Here is a 16,123-nt window from a genome sequence, read left to right on the forward strand (position 1 = left end):
ACACAGCGATAGCAGAAATGTTTAGAAAGAAATAGAGACATTTCCTCCAACGTTACATCCAGTCGGAGTAAGATCTGCCCTACCTAGTTACAAGTACGTAAACACTTAAGTATTAATCCCTACTGAGATGCTTGATAACGACAGCCCCCCAATGTCTTTTTCAGGTTCAAGATCAAGAATTTAAAATCATTGGGGAATCTTAAAATTCACCAGAGCTCTCAAATAAAAACAAATAAATAAATGGTGTAGTAAGGACTATTTTGCAACACAGTCCACGGGTGTTGTTTTCTACCTTATCCTTGATGAGCAGAGTGCACTGTGGGGGATGTGGGAAGTGAGCGGTAGTCCTCTGAACTATCAGTTTGAAGGCTGCGTTGGGCTGGACATTCTCCAGGTAGTGCTTCCACAGAATGCTGCCTGACTTGCTGTCGATGCCAAAGAGCTGGAACCAAACGGAGATCAAAGATGATTATTTCATACCGTGCGCTATAAAAGTATAACAATACCTGTTTTAATGGACCAAGAACAAAACGCACTGTGAAAGCCGAACATCCTTCCAAACAACATTCCAATCATTTATTAAATTGATTGTAGAAAAAGCACATCACATTCAGAGCATTTGACAGAGCTTGTGCTTCGACATGAACACAACATCCTGCATATGAGCCTCACTAGGACTACAGTAAAGTGCTACCAATGTTGGTGCTGAGGTCAACAGACCGTAGTGATGAGGTCGACAGACAGTAGTGATGAGGTCAACAGGTAGTAGTGATGAGGTCAACAGGTGATGAGGTCAACAGACAGTAGTGATGAGGTCAACAGATAGTAGTGATAAGGTCAACAGGTGATGAGGTCAACAGACAGTAGAGATGAGGTCAACAGGTAGTAGTGATGAGGTCAACAGGTGATGAGGTCAACAGACAGTAGTGATGGGGTCATCAGACAGTAGTGATGGGGTCATCAGACAGTAGTGATGGGGTCATCAGACAGTAGTGATGAGGTCAACAGGTAGTAGTGATAAGGTCAACAGGTGATGAGCTCAACAGACAGTAGTGATAAGGTCAACAGGTGATGAGGTCAACAGACAGTAGTGATGAGGTCAACAGATAGTAGTGATAAGGTCAACAGGTGATGAGGTCAACAGACAGTAGTGATGAGGTCAACAGATAGTAGTGATAAGGTCAACAGGTGATGAGGTCAACAGACAGTAGTGATGAGGTCAACAGATCGTAGTGATAAGGTCAACAGGTGATGAGGTCAACAGACAGTAGTGATGAGGTCAACAGGTGATGAGGTCAACAGACAGTAGTGATGAGGTCAACAGACAGTAGTGATGAGGTCAACAGGTGATGAGGTCAACAGACAGTAGAGATGAGGTCAACAGGTAGTAGTGATGAGGTCAACAGGTGATGAGGTCAACAGACAGTAGTGATGGGGTCATCAGACAGTAGTGATGGGGTCATCAGACAGTAGTGATGGGGTCATCAGACAGTAGTGATGGGGTCATCAGACAGTAGTGATGGGGTCAAGAGTTGATGAGGTCAACAGACAGTAGTGATGAGGTCATCAGACAGTAGTGATGAGGTCATCAGACAGTAGTGATGAGGTCATCAGACAGTAGTGATGAGGTCATCAGACAGTAGTGATGAGGTCAACAGGTGATGAGGTCAGACAGTAGTGATGAGGTCATCAGACAGTAGTGATGGGTCATCAGACAGTAGTGATGAGGTCAGACAGTAGTGATGGGGTCATCAGACAGTAGTGATGGGGTCAAGAGGTGATGAGGTCAATAGACAGTAGTGATGAGGTCAACAGACAGTAGTGATGAGGTCATCAGACAGAACCTTTCTCTACCAATGAGTAGATCTCTAGCAGCAGTTCACCTTTAGTTTCTTCTTCTTCTTCTTCTTTTTTTTAACCTTTGCAGGTTTTTTAGCAGGTAGTTTCTCACCTTGCTGGAGGCAGTGACCATGAGGATCACCTTCTGCCATCTATAAACACATACACCCTCTTGTCTCACCTTCCCGAGGTCGTGACCCCCACTCCCGTCTCACCTTCCCCGTGGCCCCCCCTCTCGTCTCACCTTCCCCAAGGCCGTGACCACCTCCCCCTCTCGTCTCACCTTCCGAGGCCGTGACCCCCCCTCCCCCTCTCGTCTCACCTTCCGAGGCCGTGACCCCCCCCTCCCCCTCTCGTCTCACCTTCCGAGGCCGTGACCCCCCCCCTCCCCCTCTCGTCTCACCTTCCGAGGCCGTGACCCCCCCCCCTACCCCTCTCGTCTCACCTTCCGAGGCCGTGACCCCCCCCCCCTACCCCTCTCGTCTCACCTTCCGAGGCCGTGACCCCCCCCTCCCCCTCTCGTCTCACCTTCCGAGGCCGTGACCCCCCTCCCCCTCTCGTCTCACCTTCCGAGGCCGTGACCCCCCCCTCCCCCTCTCGTCTCACCTTCCGAGGCCGTGACCCCCCTCCCCCTCTTGTCTCACCTTCCGAGGCCGTGACCCCCCCTCCCCCTCTCGTCTCACCTTCCGAGGCCGTGACCCCCCTCCCCCTCTCGTCTCACCTTCCCCGAGGCCGTGACCCCCTCCCGTCTCACCTTCCCCGAGGCGGTGACCATAACCATCATCTTCTGCAGGTTGAACTCATCCCTGGACAACGTTTCTATGGTGACCTCGTTCTTAACCTGGCTGCGGGGTTTACGGGCTTCGTAGAACAACTTCCACAGGTGGGCCAGCCACGCCTGGAGCAGAGTCACCTGGGATGACAGACGCTTCAGCACCATGGGGAATAACCCGTCTAAGGGGGAGGGAGAACCACGGACAGACGGACACACGTTATTATCTACAGTTTCAGTCGTTAGATTATAAAAACAGTTATCGTTCGAGGGTGAAGTCGTCACGATAGAAGGCTGGACCGCAAGAAGTTTCCTCAGGTTTATCAGGACGACAGAGGATTCTTTCTACAGGGACAGTAAATACACGAGGTCGACACTGATCTACAAACAAACGACAGACTACAAGAACACAACCAAACAACAGACTACAGGAACACAACAAACACTACAAGAACACAACCAAACAACAAAGACTACAAGAACACAACAAAGACTACAAGAACACAACAAAGACTACAAGAACACAACAAAGACTACAAGAACACAACAAAGACTACAGGAACACAACAAAGACTACAGGAACACAACAAAGACTACAAGAACACAACAAAGACTACAGGAACACAACAAAGACTACAAGAACACAACAAAGACTACAGGAACACAACAAAGACTACAGGAACACAACAAAGACTACAAGAACACAACAAAGACTACAGGAACACAACAAAGACTACAAGAACACAACAAAGACTACAGGAACACAACAAAGACTACAGGAACACAACAAAGACTACAAGAACACAAAGACTACAAGAACACAACCAAACAACAAAGACTACAAGAACACAACAAAGACTACAAGAACACAACCAAACAACAAAGCAGAAACTTCAATATCAGAGCCCTTCGCTACTGATCGTCAAGATAAGCAAACAGAAAGGACAGAAAGCTCAGAGCTTTACCTTGAATGGCTGGATCCAAGCGCAGCAATTAGAAAACCAAAGAGACAGAGCAAGACTTAAGCCAAATTGGGGATAGCAATACACAAGAGGACAATTAGCTTAGACAGGGTCAAATACCATTATACGTTCCTGGCGGCAACAAACACAGGCCATCACAAATACTTAGAAAAAGCCAAAAAGAGACAAAAACACACAAAAAAATTAAAATATTTTATAAATAATAATAAATAAAAAATTAACAAAAAAGACAATGTTAAAAACTTCAATACATATATTTTAAAAGGGGAATGCCTAAGCATAATAACATTAGATAAATACTTTTTTTTTGTGTCATCCTTAATTATTATATTTTATGCACGTTGTCTTTTCTACGTTGTGTATTTTAAAATGATAACATGAATAACGTTAGCTAGGCTCTGATCTCTGACGTTCTTTACCAGCTTTCTTGCCAAACTCCCCCTCCAGCTCGGCCTGGGTCCCAGTGAGTGGCAGGTCCACCATCTCCATGGTAACAACATCAGCTAGGGCCTCCTCTCTGGTCCATACCACACGTCCTGGAATCACAGGGGTTGGTTAGAAGCCTGGTCTAGTGTGTGTGTGTGTTCCAGTGTGTGTGTGTGTGTGTGTGTTCCAGTGTGTGTGTGTTCCAGTGTGTGTTCCAGTGTGTGTGTGTGTGTGTGTGTGTTCCAGTGTGTGTGTGTGTTCCAGTGTGTGTGTGTGTGTGTCTTCCAGTGTGTGTGTTCGTGTGTGTGTGTGTGTGTGTGTTCCAGTGTGTGTGTGTGTTCCAGTGTGTGTGTGTGTTCCAGTGTGTGTGTGTGTGTGTGTGTGTGTGTGTGTTCCAGTGTGTGTTCGTGTGTGTGTGTGTGTTCCAGTGTGTGTTCAGGTTTTTTTTGTGTGAATCCAAAATAAGCTTAGGTGGTGGGCGTGGCAATGCGAACGGTCGCCCGTCGTCACGGCGACATTGTAGAGGATATTTTACATCTCGGCGAGGTTGAGATTATTTGTAAAACAAAAATTAAGCAAATTTCCTGCAAGTCTACACAGTTCTCCATGGGAGCTGAGAACCCCTTTTCGCAGTTTAAAGCTAATTTCCTACAATTCTAAGCATTTCGTCATGAATAATGCTGTGTTCTTTCACACAAACATAACAAAATTAATACTAATAAATGCTTTGTTTTTTTAATTTTCAATTCTCCCCGATCGTCTAACTTATGTTAGTTTTTTTTTTTTAAACATTCGTATGAGAACAATCTAGACCATTACCTTTTCTACATATTTTAGATCTGATTTTTCGTTTAAGTTTACACACCGAGAGCGCTTTTCCAGCCCAATTTTTATTTTTTTTTACCCCAAAAAATACAAAGATTACAATGACAGACAAATCCCTAATGTGTGTATGTGTGTGCGCACGTTTCTGGTTTTACTATCCTTGTGGGGACCAGAAGTCCTCACAAGGGTACTAAAACAAGGAAAATTCAGACAAGTGGGGATATTTCTCAGTCCCCACAAGGAAGAAAAAGCTATTTTAGGCTGAGGGGGTTGGTTTATAATCAGGGTTAGGAGTTGGGTTCAGAGTTAAGGTTAGGGAAAATAGGATTTGGAATGGGAATCAATGGTTTGGTCCTCACAGGGATAGTAAAACCAACGTGTGTGTGTGTGTGTACCTGGCTGCTGTATGAAGGTGAGAGCATGGTCCTGTGTCTGCACTAGGACCCTGTAGCCCACAGAGTCGTCTTTCTTCAGGAAGGCATGGACGTACAGCTGGGGAGGGGAGACATCACAGGGTGAGACACTACAGGGTGAGACACCACACACTACAGGGTGAGACACCACACACTACAGGGTGAGACACTACAGGGTGAGACACTACAGGGTGAGACACCACACACTACAGGGTGAGACACTACAGGGTGAGACATCACAGGGTGAGACACCACAGGGTGAGACACTACAGGGTGAGACACCACACACTACAGGGTGAGACACCACACACTACAGGGTGAGACACTACAGGGTGAGACACCACACACTACAGGGTGAGACACCACACACTACAGGGTGAGACACTACACACTACAGGGTGAGACACTACAGGGTGAGACACTACAGGATGAGACACCACACACTACAGGGTGAGACACTACAGGGTGAGACATCACAGGGTGAGACACCACAGGGTGAGACACCACACACTACAGGGTGAGACACTACAGGGTGAGACATCACAGGGTGAGACACCACAGGGTGAGACACTACAGGGTGAGACACCACACACTACAGGGTGAGACACCACACACTACAGGGTGAGACACTACAGGGTGAGACACCACACACTACAGGGTGAGACACCACACACTACAGGGTGAGACACTACACACTACAGGGTGAGACACTACACACTACAGGGTGAGACACTACAGGGTGAGATACTACAGGGTGAGACATCACACACTACAGGGTGAGACACCACACACTACAGGGTGAGACACTACAGGGTGAGATACTACAGGGTGAGACACCACACACTACAGGGTGAGATACTACAGGGTGAGACATCACACACTACAGGGTGAGACATCACAGGGTGAGACATCACAGGGTGAGATACTACAGGGTGAGACACCACACACTACAGGGTGAGACACTACAGGGTGAGATACTACAGGGTGAGACACCACACACTACAGGGTGAGATACTACAGGGTGAGACATCACACACTACAGGGTGAGACATCACAGGGTGAGATACTACAGGGTGAGACACTACAGGGTGAGACATCACAGGGTGAGACATCACAGGGTGAGACACCACACACTACAGGGTGAGACACTACAGGGTGAGACATCACACACTACAGGGTGAGACATCACAGGGTGAGACATCACAGGGTGAGACACTACACACTACAGGGTGAGACACCACACACTACAGGGTGAGACACTACAGGGTGAGACATCACACACTACAGGGTGAGACATCACAGGGTGAGACATCACAGGGTGAGACACTACACACTACAGGGTGAGACACCACACACTACAGGGTGAGACACTACAGGGTGAGACATCACACACTACAGGGTGAGACATCACAGGGTGAGACATCACAGGGTGAGACACTACACACTACAGGGTGAGACACCACACACTACAGGGTGAGACACTACAGGGTGAGACATCACACACTACAGGGTGAGACATCACAGGGTGAGACATCACAGGGTGAGACATCACAGGGTGAGACATCACAGGGTGAGACACTACACACTACAGGGTGAGACACCACACACTACAGGGTGAGACACTACAGGGTGAGACATCACACACTACAGGGTGAGACATCACAGGGTGAGACATCACAGGGTGAGACATCACAGGGTGAGACATCACAGGGTGAGACACTACACACTACAGGGTGAGACATCACACACTACAGGGTGAGACATCACAGGGTGAGACATCACAGGGTGAGACACTACACACTACAGGGTGAGACATCACACACTACAGGGTGAGACATCACAGGGTGAGACACTACACACTACAGGGTGAGACATCACAGGGTGAGACATCACAGGGTGAGACACTACACACTACAGGGTGAGACACCACACACTACAGGGTGAGACACTACAGGGTGAGACATCACACACTACAGGGTGAGACATCACAGGGTGAGACATCACAGGGTGAGACATCACAGGGTGAGACATCACAGGGTGAGACATCACAGGGTGAGACACTACACACTACAGGGTGAGACATCACACACTACAGGGTGAGACATCACAGGGTGAGACATCACAGGGTGAGACATCACAGGGTGAGACATCACAGGGTGAGACACTACACACTACAGGGTGAGACATCACACACTACAGGGTGAGACACCACACACTACAGGGTGAGACACTACAGGGTGAGACATCACACACTACAGGGTGAGACATCACAGGGTGAGACATCACAGGGTGAGACATCACAGGGTGAGACATCACAGGGTGAGACACTACACACTACAGGGTGAGACACCACACACTACAGGGTGAGACACTACAGGGTGAGACATCACACACTACAGGGTGAGACATCACAGGGTGAGACATCACAGGGTGAGACATCACAGGGTGAGACACTACACACTACAGGGTGAGACATCACACACTACAGGGTGAGACATCACAGGGTGAGACATCACAGGGTGAGACACTACACACTACAGGGTGAGACATCACACACTACAGGGTGAGACATCACAGGGTGAGACACTACACACTACAGGGTGAGACATCACAGGGTGAGACATCACAGGGTGAGACACTACACACTACAGGGTGAGACACCACACACTACAGGGTGAGACACTACAGGGTGAGACATCACACACTACAGGGTGAGACATCACAGGGTGAGACATCACAGGGTGAGACATCACAGGGTGAGACATCACAGGGTGAGACATCACAGGGTGAGACACTACACACTACAGGGTGAGACATCACACACTACAGGGTGAGACATCACAGGGTGAGACATCACAGGGTGAGACATCACAGGGTGAGACATCACAGGGTGAGACATCACAGGGTGAGACACCACAGGGTGAGACATCACAGGGTGAGACACCACACACTACAGGGTGAGACATCACACACTACAGGGTGAGACACTACAGGGTGAGACATCACAGGGTGAGACATCACAGGGTGAGACATCACAGGGTGAGACATCACAGGGTGAGACATCACAGGGTGAGACACCACAGGGTGAGACATCACAGGGTGAGACACCACACACTACAGGGTGAGACATCACACACTACAGGGTGAGACATCACAGGGTGAGACATCACAGGGTGAGACATCACAGGGTGAGACATCACAGGGTGAGACATCACAGGGTGAGACACCACACACTACAGGGTGAGACATCACACACTACAGGGTGAGACATCACAGGGTGAGACATCACAGGGTGAGACATCACAGGGTGAGACATCACAGGGTGAGACACCACACACTACAGGGTGAGACATCACACACTACAGGGTGAGACATCACAGGGTGAGACATCACAGGGTGAGACATCACAGGGTGAGACATCACAGGGTGAGACATCACAGGGTGAGACATCACAGGGTGAGACATCACAGGGTGAGACACCCGTAAAGCACTTCGTGACAACCGATCACGTAAAAAAAGATGTATTAATAAATGTGATTTGATTGCCGTCCTGCACCCCAACATTGGCAGATTCCAACTGGGGTTTCCTTTAGACTTTTCTGGAAGCGAGTGGGTCGGATGTGTCAAACCCCCATATTTACTACCCTATACCTGCTTTACCGACATACAGACAACACTCACCGTGTGTGGTTTCCCCCCGTTAGGCTCCAGGGGAAAGAGGACGGTGGTGTCCAACAACCTGCGACCAGAGTCAACGCTGAACAGATTGATGGCGCAAGCCTGCAGTGGGAACGGCAAGGGAGATAACCAACGGGGTTTACTCACCGCAGTATAATTAATAAACTACATAAATTACGGATCAATTTTAGGTCAACGCTGACGACACGATGACGACTCACCGTTTCGTTTTTGGGAGTCATGACGGCAGCAACAGTCTTCTTCCCCGTGGTGGCAAATGAGACTAAGAACGCCTGTACAAAAACAACAACAACAACAACATAGAAACGTGTTTATTATCTCCACTTAGAACTCATTCAGCTTTATTGACCTTCCAACTAACAACATTTGAGGTCATATATTGTCCAGGTTGGTAAATGGTCACATAATACACTGTGTGCTGATGGACTATCCAGAGAGACGTGTATTACTGGGGAGAAATATATAGCAGTAATCAAACTCACAGACGCGGTCTACTGTATATAGGTAGACATGGTTTACTGTATACAGGTAGATACTGTATACAGGTAGATACTGTATACAGGTAGATACTGTATACAGGTAGATACTGTATACAGGTAGATACTGTATACAGGTAGACATGGTTTACTGTATACAGGTAGACATGGTTTACTGTATATAGGTAGACATGGTTTACTGTATACAGGTAGATACTGTATACAGGTAGATACTGTATACAGGTAGATACTGTATACAGGTAGATACTGTATACAGGTAGATACTGTATATAGGTAGACATGGTTTACTGTATACAGGTAGATACTGTATACAGGTAGACATGGTTTACTGTATACAGGTAGATACTGTATACAGGTAGACATGGTTTACTGTATATAGGTAGACATGGTTTACTGTATACAGGTAGATACTGTATATAGGTAGACATGGTTTACTGTATACAGGTAGATACTGTATATAGGTAGACATGGTTTACTGTATACAGGTAGATACTGTATACAGGTAGACATGGTTTACTGTATATAGGTAGACATGGTTTACTGTATACAGGTAGATGTGGTTTACTGTATACAGGTAGACATGGTTTACTGTATATAGGTAGACATGGTTTACTGTATACAGGTAGACATGGTTTACTGTATATAGGTAGACATGGTTTACTGTATACAGGTAGATACTGTATACAGGTAGATACTGTATACAGGTAGATACTGTATACAGGTAGACATGGTTTACTGTATATAGGTAGACATGGTTTACTGTATACAGGTAGATACTGTATACAGGTAGATACTGTATACAGGTAGATACTGTATACAGGTAGATACTGTATACAGGTAGACATGGTTTACTGTATATAGGTAGATACTGTATACTGTATACAGGTAGATACTGTATACAGGTAGATACTGTATACAGGTAGATACTGTATACAGGTAGATACTGTATATAGGTAGACATGGTTTACTGTATATAGGTAGATACTGTATACTGTATACAGGTAGATACTGTATACAGGTAGATACTGTATACAGGTAGATACTGTATACAGGTAGATACTGTATACAGGTAGATACTGTATACAGGTAGATACTGTATACAGGTAGATAGGTAGACATGGTTTACTGTATACAGGTAGACATGGTTTACTGTATATAGGTAGACATGGTTTACTGTATACAGGTAGATACTGTATACAGGTAGATAGGTAGACATGGTTTACTGTATACAGGTAGATGTGGTTTACTGTATATAGGTAGATACTGTATACAGGTAGATACTGTATACAGGTAGATAGGTAGACATGGTTTACTGTATACAGGTAGATACGGTTTACTGTATATAGGTAGACATGGTTTACTGTATACAGGTAGATGTGGTTTACTGTATATAGGTAGATACTGTATATAGGTAGACATGGTTTACTGTATGGTATAACAAAAACAACAGTCATTAATTAAACACATTAATGATTGCCTGTCTGGGATTAATTACATTTATTGAATTCAACTATATTGAATAAACAAAAATGAATGAATGAATGAATGAATGAATGAATGTGTACCGGCTGGAAGTCTCTGAGTGGGGCGATGGTGTATCCATCAGCATTGAGCTGTAGCAGGACGTGGTGGTCTGGTCCGAGCTGGAGAAAGAACTCTGAGAGGGGGGAGCGGGCCGGGTGGGGCTGGCTGGACACCAGGACGGGCTGGAAGCCTGGGGACACCTCCAGATCCAGAGACTGGGGGGGGAGAGAGTAGGAAAGGAAGCAACAGAAAGACACCGGTCATTCGTTTCCACTCAACAAGCAATAGCATCAATGGGATAATTAATCCACAAGGTATTCACAGGATTTAAAGGAAAAAAAATCCACTCAAAAACAATGGAAATTTGCTAAGACGTTAACATTAGCTAGCGTCTGCTCGCTAGCTGAACCAGTCTCAAAATCAACCCATATGAAACTGAAAGGCAGGGATGCCAACAACGCCAGTTCACACACTCCATGCTGAATACACATGCTAGCTAGTGCAGTGAAGTTCTCGCTAATTCCCAAATGAGTTTTCATTCTGTTCTGCTGTGATTGGTGCGCCGAGTTCTACAGCTGACTCCTCTCTGTGACGTCATCACGTCGGCCAGATGTTCCAGAGTAGCAAGACACAGAGCCAGTTGTCAGTCAGATACATGCTGATTTCTAAGAACAGTCCCATAACTTTGGTTCCGTACAGCTTCATCAACAAGCTGGCAAACTAGCTAGCGTACGGCCGTTCAAACTAGCTAGCGTACGGCCGTTCAAACTAGCTAGCGTACGGCCGTTCAAACTAGCTAGCGTACGGCCGTTCAAACTAGCTAGCGTACGACCGTTCAAACTAGCTAGCGTACGGCCGTTCAAACTAGCTAGCGTACGGCCGTTCAAACTAGCTAGCGTACGGCCGTTCAAACTAGCTAGCGTACGGCCGTTCAAACTAGCTAGCGTACGGCCGTTCAAACTAGCTAGCGTACGGCCGTTCAAACTAGCTAGCGTACGGCCGTTCAAACTAGCTAGCGTACGGCCGTTCAAACTAGCTAGCGTACGGCCGTTCAAACTAGCTAGCGTACGGCCGTTCAAACTAGCTAGCGTACGGCCGTTCAAACTAGCTAGCGTACGGCCGTTCAAACTAGCTAGCGTACGGCCGTTCAAACTAGCTAGCGTACGGCCGTTCAAACTAGCTAGCGTACGACCGTTCAAACTAGCTAGCGTACGACCGTTCAAACTAGCTAGCGTACGACCGTTCAAACTAGCTAGCGTACGACCGTTCAAACTAGCTAGCGTACGACCGTTCAAACTAGCTAGCGTATGACCGTTCAAACTAGCTAGCGTATGACCGTTCAAACTAGCTTGCACTAGGGCTGCTAGCTGGAGCATGGGTTGCCGTAGTAGCCAGTGCGTCATAGCTACCGAGAGCAGAGTGATTTTCAGAACTAGGAATTTGTTTTAGGCAGATGAGCAAACAACATTTAAAAAAAAAAATTTAATATTTTTTTTACAAATCCGTAGAGGGATGAATGTCGCCATTTGACGTGAGACGGTGTAGTCCACTGTTGATACATTCGGCAGCAGTCAAGTTCAAGACGTTGGACTTTCAAGATACAAAGTGTCACTTGCCTCTTCATCAGGAAGTGTTTTGCATCATAGGAGTCATCATGAGGTGTCAACTGACACGTTGGATCTTGAAAGTCCAACATCTTGAAAACTTGACACTCAAAAACATTTTGGGAATGTTTTAACAAGTGGACTAATGAAAAAAATAATTATAATAATGAAAAATAACCTGTTTTTGAGTGGATTCCTTTAAAAAAATCACAGAAATTAAAGCAAAAACAGATGCCATGACTGAACCTTAAGATCGGCAGGCAAACCTTTTGGCTCGAGACACATTGGGATTTTGACATTTAAAGGAGGGCTGCTCAGATTTTTTTTTTAAAGACCGATTTGTTTGTCAAAATCGACTTGCAGGCTAGAAAAGGGGCAGTTATTTGAAAATATACAGGTCTATTATCATGTATATATAATCATCGGATCATCTATCGATCTATCTCGCTCGCGGTCCATTATCATCGATCTATAGATCGATAGATAGATCTGAAATCCAATCTGATCCTATTTCACCTTTGATTCCTATCCTTGTTATTGAATACCGACTGGTATTCAAACTCATTACAAATTATTTTACTGTTATTCGATAAGATCAGTTGCAAACATATCTGTTGCCATCAAGCACTGGCTCACTGAACGATACGGTTGTGGCGGTGGGAGACAGGTACAGTACCTGTAGTAGGATCTGGCTGAACTCTGGAGTCTCCTCAGCCTGTATCGGGAGGGTGTAGAGGGCGAGAGTGGCGGGATCCACACACATCAGCACCCCCTGACCAACCACCACACAGCTGGACTCAACACTGGACAGCCATGAGGCTTCGACTGATCTCTGAGGACAACGACAGACAGGAATCACTGGGTTAGAGACAGGACATGCGTGTACAGGCTCACGGTGGAACCAACAGACACAGTTTAGATACTGACGGAGGAGTAACCCTTTGGGCTGGTTTCCCAGACAGATTCCATTTCCTCCTGGACTGAAAAAGCATGCTCAAAAGGAGATGGGTTTTATTTATTTATTTTAAATCAAGGACTAGGCTTAATCTGGCTCTGGATAAGAGGCCCTTTCCTGATACCTTCATGAATTTTAAAATGGTTGCCAATGAAGGTTTGATGACAGTGCTAGAGTAGTTACCTGCTTGATGATCTCTCCATCCTCTAGGCTGTAGGCTATGATAGTGAGGTGAGAGTTAGGAACCACCCCCAACACATAGACCTCCTCTTCTCCCCCAGAGTACACTGCCTGGTACTGGACTGCATCACTGTGGGGTACAGAAAATACTTAGTAGATCAGTTTTACAACAGTCCTGAAATTAAATGCATCTGGCAATCCATAAAGGCTCAAACACTCAAAGTAGACTGGGTTCAAATACTATTTGAAATATTTTTAGATACTTTGAGTGTTTGATTGAGCCTTTATAGATTGCCAAATGGGCAGGGCTTGCACTCTTGGCTACATTTGATTGGCTCCATTGCGTCAGGTAAGCGTCACCAAGTGCAGCTAAATCATTTGAAATGAAAACAAATACCATTTGAACCCATGTCTGGTCCCAGACAGCACCAGTGCCCTACTGTACCTACCTGTCAGGCAGATTCTCCACCCATTTCTGGTGTCCATTGGATAAGTAGTGGAGAGAGATGGCAGCCTTCTTTAGCACTGCCACAAGCTTTACGGTGTCCTGTATGGCCACAAAACACGCAGCCTGGAAGCTGAAATAGAGAGAGACATTATGAGCTGTTCGAAATCTCTAAAAATCAATTATGTCCATTTCTATTGAGTGTCTCTCAGATATAAAAAAAAAATTGCAGATAATGAGAAACAGGTAAATCTGCACAACGAAGACACAGAGACACACACACACACACCTGCCAGTATCCAGCACGGCCTCCCAGTTCAGCCCGCCAATGTTTGTGTCCCAGGAACGGAGCAAACGACCATCTCCAACCACCATCAGAGCATCTAGAGAAGACGTAAAGAAGAGTCAAATATCCGCTGTGAAAGATGAAGGGCAGGATCTTAAAATGAACATAGGCCTAGATAAAGCCAATGCTTTGACTCTGTACAACACGGTTACGTTGGCTAGGCCAAGAAACTAGGCAGGTTTACAACAAACTTTTAAAAGGCTGTGGTCACCTTGTCCATGCAGCAGAAGTATGTCTATGGTACCCTCTGGTCCGGTCTTGTCCACATGTCTCCAAACTGTAAAGTCAGAATGAAAAATATTTAACTCTATGCAACTCCAAAAAAAACAATTTTTGTCACAGATTTCAGAGTCAAAGAGAAAAGCTATAAACCCATTCGTATTTGTAATGTGAATTACAAATACTCACGGAGATCTCCAGTCCTGGAGTTGAAAGAGGCAAAGATATTCTTGTCGGTGGCGACAAACATCTTTTTAGATGACTGTGTATTCGACTCAAAGTGGGCAAAGAGTGTCTTCCCCACATACTGCTGTCTCCTGGAAACACAAAAAGGGGAATCTTTTAACAGTCAAGCCTTCTTGTCGAAATATAGCAAGCAATTTTTTACTTTAGTTAATCAATCACTAATGCACATAATAATTACTGTGGTATTTGGAGACAGTATCATATCTGCAAAGACACTGATCACAAGAAGGAGCAAGTGGGACAAATCTGGGGGTAACGGGTCTCCTTCCCCCATTGATCCTTAAACCCATTAAAAGAAGCGATCTGAAAATGCATTTACATTCTTGAATGATTAGCATATATATTCCAACAAGAGACTGTCGAGACGGGTGCAGACATGACAGGGCTAACTATTGAGTGAATCCAACCCCGGGGAGATCTACTGCCTTTTCGCCTGTGTCTAAAATCAACTACATCTGACGCTGTCAATGGTTAGCACATAGCATTAGCTTACGTTCACTAGCTGCATAGCACAATCAATAGACATTCTCAATTGTAAAATAGCTAGCTAACATACCAATCAAATTTTCCAACTTGATCTTCGAAAACAGCTTCACTAATACAAAAAAAAGACAATAAGATTACAAACAAAGACGTTAGTTTAGCCATTTTAACAGATGACTTCTTAGTGAAGGTAACGACCAAAGATGGTGGATACATGAAGATGGTTCACTCAGGCCGTTAACCATTGAAAACAAAATGGTCAGTTCCGATCTGCTTAAAGGGGGTGGTTCTCCCATGGACACCAATGCAAAAGCAGCTGGGTCTGGTCTGCTTATTTCATTGGCTGTAAATGTAACCAGAATAAAATAGGGAGTGGGGTGTCTCGCTTCCTCTTCCGTCTCTGATAACCCATGTAATAATCCCTTCCGGGTTGATTTTCTTCTTCGTTTTATTTGGCGATGTGTAAACTAACATATAAGGTGCAGTACCGCAATCTACCGTGCTGGATTGTGATGGTGAGAGGACTATTGGCACACACACACACACATTCAGTCTGTCTGTCTGTCAGGAGAGTAAGTCAATGGTATTTTTCATAATTTAATATGTTTTATTGTAGCCTATCTTTTATGGTATTCTGAACTGGGTTTAAAATACTTAATTTAAATAT

General features: G+C 45.5%; 1 protein-coding gene across 2 annotated transcripts in view; it reads right to left on the reverse strand.

Moving 5' to 3' along the window:
• LOC110492449 (ER membrane protein complex subunit 1) overlaps positions 1-15,884 on the reverse strand; it is a 28,704-nt gene extending 12,820 nt beyond the window's left edge. The window contains exons 1-14 of one of the 2 annotated variants that reach the window (XM_090203996.1): positions 15,530-15,884; positions 14,917-15,044; positions 14,720-14,785; positions 14,452-14,545; positions 14,167-14,295; positions 13,721-13,847; positions 13,259-13,414; positions 11,020-11,193; positions 9,158-9,229; positions 8,940-9,038; positions 5,241-5,337; positions 4,014-4,130; positions 2,594-2,793; positions 293-442 (exon numbers count right to left, since the gene is read on the reverse strand). In XM_090203996.1, the coding sequence (XP_090060122.1) occupies positions 293-442; positions 2,594-2,793; positions 4,014-4,130; positions 5,241-5,337; positions 8,940-9,038; positions 9,158-9,229; positions 11,020-11,193; positions 13,259-13,414; positions 13,721-13,847; positions 14,167-14,295; positions 14,452-14,545; positions 14,720-14,785; positions 14,917-15,044; positions 15,530-15,672 (1,752 nt within the window). In that variant the 5' untranslated portion in view covers positions 15,673-15,884. The remainder of the gene's footprint in view (positions 1-292; positions 443-2,593; positions 2,794-4,013; positions 4,131-5,240; positions 5,338-8,939; positions 9,039-9,157; positions 9,230-11,019; positions 11,194-13,258; positions 13,415-13,720; positions 13,848-14,166; positions 14,296-14,451; positions 14,546-14,719; positions 14,786-14,916; positions 15,045-15,529) is intronic. The other variant, XM_090203995.1, reaches the window with a different exon arrangement.
• Positions 15,885-16,123: the final 239 nt, after the last annotated feature.

This window comes from Oncorhynchus mykiss, chromosome 16 (genome assembly GCF_057628025.1).
Source record: "Oncorhynchus mykiss isolate SJ-2025 chromosome 16, ASM5762802v1, whole genome shotgun sequence".
Taxonomy (NCBI): Eukaryota; Metazoa; Chordata; class Actinopteri; order Salmoniformes; family Salmonidae; genus Oncorhynchus; species Oncorhynchus mykiss.